The sequence below is a fragment of the Dromiciops gliroides genome, chromosome 6 (genome assembly GCF_019393635.1).
Source record: "Dromiciops gliroides isolate mDroGli1 chromosome 6, mDroGli1.pri, whole genome shotgun sequence".
In the NCBI taxonomy this organism is placed as follows: Eukaryota; Metazoa; Chordata; class Mammalia; order Microbiotheria; family Microbiotheriidae; genus Dromiciops; species Dromiciops gliroides.
The window spans coordinates 77200341-77211569 of NC_057866.1; the positions used below are offsets into that span (position 1 = coordinate 77200341).

At 40.7% G+C, this 11229-nt stretch overlaps 1 protein-coding gene across 2 annotated transcripts in view; it reads left to right on the plus strand.

The window, feature by feature from the left end:
• FAM184B (family with sequence similarity 184 member B) overlaps positions 1 to 11229 on the plus strand; it is a 119444-nt gene that overhangs the window by 107436 nt on the left and 779 nt on the right. The window contains exons 12-16 of one of the 2 annotated variants that reach the window (XM_043972015.1): positions 1262 to 1446; positions 2520 to 2666; positions 4087 to 4204; positions 9476 to 9580; positions 10980 to 11182. In XM_043972015.1, coding sequence (XP_043827950.1) covers positions 1262 to 1446; positions 2520 to 2666; positions 4087 to 4204; positions 9476 to 9580; positions 10980 to 11182 — 758 coding nt within the window. The remainder of the gene's footprint in view (positions 1 to 1261; positions 1447 to 2519; positions 2667 to 4086; positions 4205 to 9475; positions 9581 to 10979; positions 11183 to 11229) is intronic. The other variant, XM_043972016.1, reaches the window with a different exon arrangement.

Genomic DNA, 11229 nt, shown 5'->3' on the forward strand with positions numbered 1-11229 from the left:
TCATCATTAGTCCTTTGGGACTGACTTGGATCACTGTATTGTTGAGATTAGTTAAGTCATTCATAGTCCTTCATCAAACAATATTCTCTTGGTTCGGCTTACTTCATTATACAACGGTTCATACAAGTCTTTCCAGGCCTTTCTGAAATCATCCTGCTTGCCATTTCTTATAACACCATAATATTCCATCAGTATCATATATCACAGTTTGTTCAGCCATTCCCCAATGGATGGGCATTCCTTTGATTTCTAGTTCTTAGCCACCACAAAAAGAGTCGCTATAAATATTTTTGTACAAATAGTTCTTTTTCTCTTTCTTTAGATCTGCCATCCATTTCAAAGCATATTCTACAATACAGTACAATGCAATAAACATCTATTAAGTGCCTACTTTGTGCCTGGCACTCTGTTAAGCTCTGTGGATACAAATAAGAAAAAAGAAAGATAATACCTGCCCTCAAGGAGTTTACAATAAACATTCTTTATGGTATGAGGCATTAAAGCCATTTTGGAGTCAGGTTTAGCCTGCAATGGAAGTTCTGATTTCAGAAAGCAGGAAGTTCACTTGAGTTGCAGATGGGTAGTAATGCCATGTTACCATCTTTGCCCTCAAGATCTGTTTTGGAAATAGGTGGTGGCGCCTGGAGTCAGAAAGAATAATATTTATAATAATAACATCAGCAGTAACAACTAACATGTATATGGTACTTACTGTGTGCCAGCAACTGTGTTGAGTGCTTTACAATCATTATCTCATTTGATCCTCACAAGGACTTTGGTAGGGAGGCGCTAATTATTATCTCCATTTTACAGATGAAGAAACTGAAGCCAATAGAGGTTAAGCGATTTGCCCAGAGTCTCATAGCTACTAAGTGTCTGAGACCAGATTTTAACTCAGGTCTTCCTGTCTGTCTCTAGGCCAGAGCTCTACCCAGAGTTCAAATCCTACCTCAGACACTAGTTCTGTGACCCCAGGGCAAGTCACTTAACCTCTCTCAGCCTCAGTTTCCTCGTGTAAAATGGGAATGATAACAGCATCTACCTATCTACCCACCTACCTACCTGCCTACCAGGTAGGTATCAGGATTAAGTGATCCTAAATGGGTACCAGGATCAACTGATATAAACCGTGTACAGCACTTTGCAGACCTCAAAGTGCTGGCTGTTAACGATCGTGTTACTTAGCCAGCTCTGAACCCTCCTAGTATTGCCTTTCACCTTTTGCATGGGACCAAGTCACTCAAACTAGCCTTCTTCTTAGGAAGGAAGCAGCCAGAGCCAGATCAACTCTCTTACTGGGACAGTGGAGAAGTGTCAGAGGGAGATGGCTGGTCTCAAGAATGAGAATTCACTTCTGAAGGAAACTCTCCAGCTGCTGAGTGCCGAGGCAGAGATGCAAAAACAAGGGGCCAAACAGCTTCAGGAGCGGGAAAGGCAGCAGCGCAGGTCAGTCTCATTTTCTTCCTCATATCTCTTTCAGCGGGCATTGGCCTGGGAACTGAGAACCCTCCACAGGCTCAGAGTGCCTCTCTCCTTCTACCCTTCAAGAAAGACATTCACTAGGACACAATCACTCGTTACCCCCTCTTACCCACCCCCCAGCTTGAAAATTCCCATGTTGGGAGTACAGGAACTGAATATTGACTTACAATTTGTGTGTCTATTACGCTGAAATAGGAAGAGTTGTAAATAGTGACTTAACTCATAAAATAAGGAGGTCATAGAATCATTGGACTGGAAGGAGACTCCAACCAAGAGTCATCTCTGCCTCCAGCCAGTGCTGCAATTCACCGAATTTGGTGGAGTTGGTGTCAGGCCACATAGTATAAGTAAGTCTTAGCATCAGACGGTTCTTACTCATGCCTGAGCTCAGCCTTCCCTAGTGGTGTTTAAGGCTCAGCTCTGGAAAGATGAAGTTTATGGTAAAAGAAATTCTTGGGTCCTGGTAACAAAGAAAATAAACAGGCAAAGCTGCCTTTGATCACTTCTTTTGGGATTCCTCAGGGATAGGCTTTGGCCTGTAGGATCCCAGGCAAAGTCCTCCCTAAGGCTAGTGAATTGGGATGTTCTGGGTCTTACGCTTTGAGGGGGGTTAGAGAGGTGGGGCTCACCTTGATAGGATCACACGCTGGGCAGAGACTCAGGCAGAAAGCAGATTGAGGAAGCATGGTGGCTTTTGCCAGTAAGTCTCTCTCTGCTTCTCTCCACTTCCAGTCTGCCCTTGATGTTTATTTTAAAGAGTTTATCTGGCTATACGTGGGAGAGATGATTAAGGGGCGGGGAGAGATGGAGAAAGGGGGTGAGGGTTTCTATATCCCAATCTCAGGGCCCCAAATCTAATTTTCCACAATTAGCCCCCTCTTCAACAGCCTCCCAATTCCCACTGACCAGCTGAGTTGGAAATAAATCACAATTTAGAATAAAAGAAGAATCCTTAGGAACACTAGCCCTGCCTTCTCAGTAACCTGTGAGCCCAACAGATCCTAGCAGAAATGATGCTTTTTATATCATGTTGCAAGGTTGCTGGAAGAAGACCTTCAAGTCAAGCATAAACAAGAAATGGAAACCTTGAAACAAGATCATAGGAAAGAAATCCAAAGCATGGTGTCTGATTTCACCACCACTCAGGCTCACCTGCAAAAGAAGATCATCTCCTTGGAAACAGAGTAAGTGATTTAAATGAAGCTACCCTGCCTCTAAGTATAATTCATTAGCTAGGGAGAGGTGAGGAAAAGGATGTTGATTTTATGAGATTATGTTTCCATTCTGGGGGATGTAAAGTGGATGTAATTTCATTTTGTTTTTTTACTGGCTGGGAACCTTTGAGTTAGGTCTCTCCCCAACACTGGCTCATTCTCAAACTTATGGAAGAAATATAAAAGATACCTTGCCCTATCAATGGGTGAAGTTAGACCTTTGCTGATGAAATTGATCTTTGGAAACCCTTTTGGGCTCAAATTTTACCAGTGAGGAAACAGACCCAAAGATTTGAAATGACTGATCCAAAGTCACACATTTTAACTAGTGCCTGTGCTGGGACTGCAACCCAAACTTTCTGACTCAAGTCCAGTTCTTTGAATGCCCAATAAAATGAATCCTCTAGAAACCACTTAGGGAAAACTTTTTCAAAGGTATCTTGAAAATTCACGAAATGATTACCCTTTTAACTTCTCTTCCATGTATGTGAAGGGCCCTTCAAGGGTAGGTTTCCCATGGTAGCATTTGGAGTGGGGGCACTTGTGTCTTTTAGCTCTGAAGAGAGGGACATTTGCGGAAAGGGAAAGCCAGCCCAGGCCTGATGACCGCTGAACAGTGGCCAGCAGATGTTGCCAGCTGCCAGTTCCCAGGACAAAACATCTGCCAGGCTGCTTAAGTGGACTCCAAGCTCTCCTCAATACCCGTGACCTAGATAGAGACTGTAGCTCTTCAGTTCCCATGCTCAGTGAGGACAGCTATGCTGGGGTGGGGATCCAGGTGTTTTAAATACTTTCCGACTTGTCTCTATCTCTCTCTCCCTTTTCTGTCTTTCTCCTTTCTCTCTCCCCATCTTTTTTCTCCCTCTCTCTGTTTCTGTCTACATGTCTATCTCTCTGATTCTTTCTGTATGTCTCTGTTGCCCTTTCTCTCCCTCACGCTCTCTTTCCCTCTTTCTGTTTTTCTCCCTCTCTCTTTCTATGTCTTTCTCCCCCTCTCCCTCCTTCCGTCCCTCCCTAGAGATATGGACTCTTCTTTTCTTACATAATAACTCCCTGCCAGAATTGTACTCAATCTCTGCCCGGCAGTGCTAGTCGAAAGAAGAGACTCGGTCCCAGGCATCATTGCTGCATTTGATTGAGTGAAGAAGAGAGTCAAGCAGAGTTTTTAGGCTCCTCCCAAGCTTAGCCAATCTTTGCTAGCCTCTGCCATTATTTTGGCCCAGAAAGTCCTGGACAAAGAAAGCTGTAACATGATTTCTACTTGTTCTTCATCTTTTTTTTTTCTGCCTAATGCAGTTTCAACTAATTAGATACATGATTTTATAAAATCTAGTTCTCTAATATACAACTAATAATATACTAATTACATATGTTTGTCTGATTGAAACAGCCTTAAAGATGCAGAAGAGAAACTACGGAAATGGGAATCGAGACCAGAAGATTTACACCTCATAAGCATTTTGCAAAACAGGTTAAGTGAGAGAGAAGAAATCATCAAACAGTTAACGGTAAGGATATGTGGAGTTCTGTGCCAACTTCAGAAAGCATATGTATAAATCAGGACAGACACCAAAAATATCATTCGGGAATGACTTCCCAGGAAAGTGACAGCTTCCCTATTAGCACTTTATAGGATCATCAATTTGGAGCTAGAAGAGGTAAGTTATCTCAGCCAACCCTTTCATTTTCTGGGTCAGAAAACTGAGGCCCTGGGCAGCTAGGTGGCGCAGTGGATAGAGCACCGGCCCTGGAGTCAGGAGTACCTGAGTTCAAATCCGGCCTCAGACACTTAACACTTACTAGCTGTGTGACCCTGGGCAAGTCACTTAACCCCAATTGCCTCACTAAAAAAAGAGAAAAAAAAAAGAAAACCGAGGCCCAGAGAACTCAAGTCTGGACATTAATCCATTGTGAATCTGTCTCATTATTCAATCATCCAGTCCACATCTCTACATTATGTCCACAAGAATGGCATGAGAGATTTTACTGTTGAACTATCACAATGGCATGCTTCTTATCTATCAGTTCAGTAACCTGGTCAAAAAAAAAAGAGAGAATTGTATTAGTACCTGTTTGTTCCTTTGTTTGTTTTCTCCCAGCTCTTTGTCAGGACCAAACTTAACCCTGTGATTAATTTTTTTTTTTTTTTTAGTGAGGCAATTGGGGTTAAGTGACTTGCCCACGTTCACACAGCTAGTAAGTGTCAAGTGTCTGAGGCCGGATTTGAACCCAGGTACTCCTGACTCCAGGGCCGGTGCTCTATCCACTGCGCCACCTAGCTGCCCCTTTGTGATTAATTTTTTAAAACTTTTTGTTGATACTTTTAGGTATTTTTAAAAAATCACTTTCATGTCCAAATATATTCACCTCCATCCCCAGAGACAGCCATCCCTCGTAACAAAAAAATAAGATAGGCAAATGATAGTTCAGGAAAACTGAATCTAATAGTATATGATAGTATATACCTATAGACTCCAACTTTCAGAAAAGGAGGGGAGGAGGTACCTTTTCTTATCTCTTCTTTAGGCCAGGCTTAGAGACATGACATCCAATCAGTCAACAAACATTTTTCAAACATTCACAGGTACTGTTCTAGGCTATACAAAGACAAATGTAATCATTCCTGTCCTCAAGAAGCTTACAGACTAGTGAGAGGAAGCAACATGTACATATGTAGTCATATCTAAAATTGATCCAAGATAATTTTTGGAAGAGGTAGAAGCTAGGGAGGAAGGGGATTAGGACAGGCCTTCATGTAGAAGATGGTACTTGAGTTGTCTTAAAGGGAACTAGGGTTTCTAAGAGTGGGAGGTAAGGAAGGGGGCTCTTTTTAGCATGTGGGACAGCCAGCGCAGAGGTATGAAGAGGAGAGATCTCTTGTTAATGAAGCTGGGGTGGATATTTGCAATCACTTCCCTTTCTAGATATAATATCTCTAATCTATCTTTTATGATATCTCAGAAATTAAAATCAAGCTCACTGGCTAATAGTTTGCAGTTCTGTTCTCTATCCCTGAAAATCGGGTTTTTTGTCCTCCAATATTGGAGTATCTCTTCCATTTTCAAAAATAGTATTATAGCTAGCACTCATCTATACTTTAATGGTCATACATAGAGAGTGGTTCTACAATCACACCTTTCAGTTCTTTCCATACCTGAGGATAACATTTTCTCATCCAGGTGACTTGGTATTCTCTGTTTCCTTAACCATTTTTTGTTGCCTGTTAGTTATTTTTACTATGCCATTTCCAGTGCAGAATAAGAATTCCCTATGATCATTTATCTTCCCATCCACCCTAAGCTGAGATCATATCCTTTCTTACACCATTTTTATAGGACCAAGCCACATTTGTATTTGTCTATTGCTTGTCTTGCTTCCATTGGCTGAACTTTTTTTTAAAACATAAGTAGGTTGGAGAGTTCCCTTTGCATCCACATTACTCTCTTCAGACAACTCTCATTTTTCTTCCTCATTGGGATGGTTTCCTTTTGTCTTCATGATTTCATTCTTGAGCATTTCCTGTCCCTCCTGAGCTGACTCTCCCTATAGAATTTTAGTCCATAGGATACTACCTGTCCTTTGAAATGTGCTAACCCCAAATCTAGGGTAACGGTGGACTATATCTGGATTTCTGTCCTCTATCACAAACTCTAGGAGGGAAGAATCACTTCCTCTCAGGATTTCTTTCATTTGTACTCCCAACAACCAATTTCTACGTGTTAGTGAGAATCAGATCTAGAATAGAACTTCTCCTTGTTGATTCCCCCCACCTCTTAAAATAGAAGTGTGAATCTCTCCTGGATCCCAAGTGCAGATTAAAATGTAATTGGGAGGGACAGTGAGGTGGCACAGTGGGTAGAGCACCTGCCCTGGATTCAGGAGGACCTGAGTTCAAATCCAACCTCAGACACTTAACACTTACTAGCTGTGTGACTCTGGGCAAGTCAGTTAACCCCAATTGCCTCACAAAAAAAAAATGTAATTGGGAAATGATTGACAAAATAAAAATGCAATACAATATAGATAATGTTAATTTGTAATTTTTCTAAGTCAATATGTAAGGAAGGATCCCTTTGTACTTGAGTTTGACACCACTGTTTTAAAGCATGCAATTATCATGTAGGCAAATCAAAGTGTTAGCTACATAGCTTTTGACAGAGAGCTCCAGTGGATGTCTGGATAATTATAGTCCTTCATCATTCCTATATTATGTCTCTGTGCTGGGCTTGTGATCTAATTCCCAAACTCATCTATTTCCTCCTTCTGTCCAAGTATATATACTCCAATGACAAAAATCACTTGTTTCATTCTTCATTGACCATCCAAATACTCTCAACCCTGCTTCCCCATTCTGGTTCCTGGATTCCTTTACATCAATACATCTTCCTTATGTACAATGCTACCTCACCTACCCTTTTACCTATTTTATTTCTTTTGAATAAAGCACATCTGTTCAGAGCCATATTTGAGTCATGGATTTCATCCCACCAGGCAGGCCTCATTAATACCTACCTATAGGGGTAAATCTGCCTACTAGGATTAGGATTCTACTTCCTCTTTCTTGTTTTCTAAACTTTGGGAATTTGTCTAGGGACATTTGAAGACCAAAGATTCTACTACTGGCTTCTTTCTTGGATTTTATCTCCTATGAATTCATGGGTGTCTGTCTCAGTTGCTCTTCTGCCTTCACTGGTATCCTGGGGGCAGGCATGGACAAACTTTTCTCTCTCCCATCCTCTTTTAGTTAAAAACTCTCCTGATTATCTTAGTCATTCAGCAAGTACATTCTTACAGCCTTTCCTATAGAGCATACTTTATCCCTGGCCAATAATCTGTCAACCCTGTATTTCAAACCAAAGCTCAGAAGGCCACATCCCATTTTCAGGTACCATCTTCTTCACTCCGGATGTTTATGTCCCAAAACATTCTTTTCTTCATCTCTTTCCTGCATTGGGCAAAGGTGAGAAAAACAGTCTGTGCCCTCATGGTCTTCAGTATCTTGCACAAAACTTTGTCATCTTTGAAAAAACTTTTTAGGAGCCTTCTAACAGTATCGTTTGTGCCCATGGGAATCCCCAGAAGTGGTGTCGATCTGTTTTGTTAAGCCTTGGGGGGTTGTTGGTGTATCTTGGATATACGCCTGGGAAGGCAATAGATCTCCTTATTGTTGTTTTTAGGATGACAAATATCTGCCCCAGTGTGCTGAACAATCTCTGATTCTCCCTCTGACCTTTACTAGATGGTCTCCCACATCACCATCAGCAGCAGAAGCATTAAGTGACTTGCCAAAGACCACACAGGTAGTGAGTGTCTGAGGTTGAATTTAAACTCAGGTCTTCCTGACTGATAGATTTTATAACTGTACATCATCATTCTTTGGACTACTGACAGGTGCCTCTTCCTCATACCATAAAGCTCCCTCTTCAGAAACCATCTTAAATTTGTTTTTTAGTTCTAAGTGTACAACTCTCTTTTTCCTTCTTTTCTTCCTCTATGTAACACTCTTCTACTTACAAACCTCCTGTGAAAGGGCATCTCCCCTCCACCAAGATCCCTTTTTTTTTTCTCCACTGAAACCTTGCATCTGTTTCCTTTAGGAATACATCATTATTCCTAGCAACTTGGAGAGGCATTTCTTGAGTCCTTTCATCCTGTCCTCTCCGAGGGCAACAGGCAAGGCTTGGAACAAAGATAACTCACTCGATTGTGGCGGAAATGCAAACATTGCCTACTCGAGGCAAGTCACCAAAGAACTCTTTCCTGCCTCCCATACTAATGACTATTTCCAGCCTTTTGGAGGAACTATTTGTGAATATTTATGACTAAACCCTAAGCATTTAAATTGTTTACAGCCAATGGTCCCCTAATAAATTGACAACCCTACCCAATTTCCTTTCTTAAGGCTTACCACTTCCAGAGCTACTCACTGCCTCTCCTTCCCCCTTGTACCAGTCATCTTTGTTTCATCAACTTTCACCACCCATCAATCTGTCCTATTGATTTGCTTTGTTTTCCAATTGTTCCACTTCCCTTCTCTTGCCAACTATCTTCTTGTCTTCCTTCTTGAATCTTCCTCTTCAGCTCCTTATTCCTCCTTATTCCTCTTTGATTTTTCTCCTTCTTCATCTTCCTCTCCCAGAAATGGGAAGTAGAATCTAGGCCAGTTTCTGGACTTGGATCTGGAGAGTATTCTTCAGATATTCCTCAGTTTCTGTTCCTTACTCCTACAACCCCCTCCAAATCACCTACGCAATTTCCTTCTTTTTCTTATTTAGCTTAGGTCTTTTTCTCTTCTTCCATTCCTCCTGCTGAAGCTGGAAGTAGACTTGATATTGACTTTCAAGGTAGCACTTGAGGGTCATAAGATTTAGAGTAGGAATTTGAAAGTATCTGCAGATGGAGAAACTGAGGATTCAGGGGGATCAGGTGACTTGTCTAAGGTCACATAGATAGTAAAATGGCAAGGACATAATTTGAATCCATATACCCCAAGACCAAATCAAGTTTTATCCTGAGTTAAGAATACTCAGCAAATCTAAGCTCTAACAACTTTTCCTTAGCTAGAAATAAACTCAGGTCACCAGATTCAAAGAAACAAGTGAATGAATGAAAAACTGAACCCAGTCTTTGATTTCTGCTGAATCCCTCCCCCTGACCTACCTTTGCCTAAATGTACAGGGATACTCTGCAATCGGGTAATCATTTTCCTTTAAATGAACCTCTGTATATTTAAGATAAATATGCAGGCATCAAGGCATTTATATTTGTTTGTTTTTCAGGAGGAAAGAAGATTTCAGTGTGCAGCATTACCAAACACTCTCTCTCATCGGAACAGGTCCTTTTCTTTCAACCCTCATCCAGGCTATTTGACCCCCTCCATGAAGGTGAACAAGTTCTTTTTAAAACATTTACAAATTATCCTAAATAAAGTATCTAGCAAAAATAGCATTTTAGGTTTGTGCCGTCATAAGACTTAGAACTGGAAGAGACCATAGCCATCATGGTCTATGAAGCCACTCAAAAGAGATCAGCCTAATATAAACCACTTAGGGAAAATTAAGTGGATCAAGAACACCTGGTATATGACCTGCACTTGGATTGTCAGTCTGGCATATATCTTCAATTGGGCCTAGAATTGAATAGAAAAGTAGGAGAAACTGCACTTGGGAAATGGGTTCACTTGAGACTGTCCCTTGATACAAGTGTTATTTTCAACAAAATTATTCTCTTGGTGATACTAAATGGTTGTGAGTCATGGAACATCATAATCTCTAAAGGATCAAAAGTGTAAATAAAAATGATGAGGCATATGGCGGGTGTTAGGTAGGGTGCTGAATGAATGTTACCAGGGAGAGCTTATCAGGAAAAAGTGATACAAAAGGCATCATCAAAGCAAAGTATTATCAGAAAGAATTAAAGAGGTCATGTAGGGACATTGACAGCTAATAGGCAGCTCAAGTGGTGCATTATTTGAAAAAACATTAAAAAACTGAAGGAAAGCCTCTTGTGTGATAGGTAGGTCCTCTAAGGGGGATTTCATTATTACCACAGGACCAGCTGACATGAATGCATTGTCATATTCACTCAAGGGGGTATCATAAATCCATATAATATTGAGTATAAACTCATTAACCATCCACCAATATTCAAATACAAAAATTTTTACGTGATTATACATAAAAGTACAAGTTTTGTTTTGGCTTTTTCAAAACACATATTTTAACAAAATAATAGCAAAAAGTTTCCATCTCTGACACATACTGGCTATGAATGGATGAGTCACTTAACCAAGTGTTCCAGGCAATTCTCTAAGAGCCTAAGTCACAGAGCAGTTGAAGATTGGTATTGGGAATCAATGTGTATACCGCCATTTTGCTTTTTTCACTCTGCATATCTTGATATGGCTGCGCTTATTTATTTGTATCTCTCACATTCTTCCTTTCTTATGACACAATAACATTTCATTACATTCACATGCTGTAACAATTGAACTCATGGGTTATTCCAGGAAACCAGTTCTTCTCAACAAGAGAAAATTAACTCTGCCAGAGGAATTCTGTCATCTTTAATACTTTAACTAATTCTGAATAATTAAAAACACATGAATGAAATAAATGCAACCCGTCCTTTAGGGACCTGAAATCAAGTAGAAGGAAGTTGCCATGTTGAGCAGTTTGACTTTGGCATTCTGAAATACCACAGTGGTACTTTTTCTCTGCAACTTATGTCTACAGTACCCTCCAAGTGTGAGATACCTTATGAACCCTTCCTTTAAATTAACAGAAAAAGAAAATGGAGGAAGTTCCCAGCCGGGTTGTCAGTGTGCCAAACTTAGCCTCCTATGCAAAGAATTTACTGAGTGGTGATTTGAGTTCCAAGAGAAATGCTGCACCAATAACCAAATCACCAAGCTTAGACCCAAGTTCCAGCTGTGTTAGGGCTGGTCATCAACCAGTCAAATCTCCAGATGCTAAAACTGCCACAAGGTAAGCAGATAAAATATCTGGTTAAATTTTTCCATGGAGCTACTTGG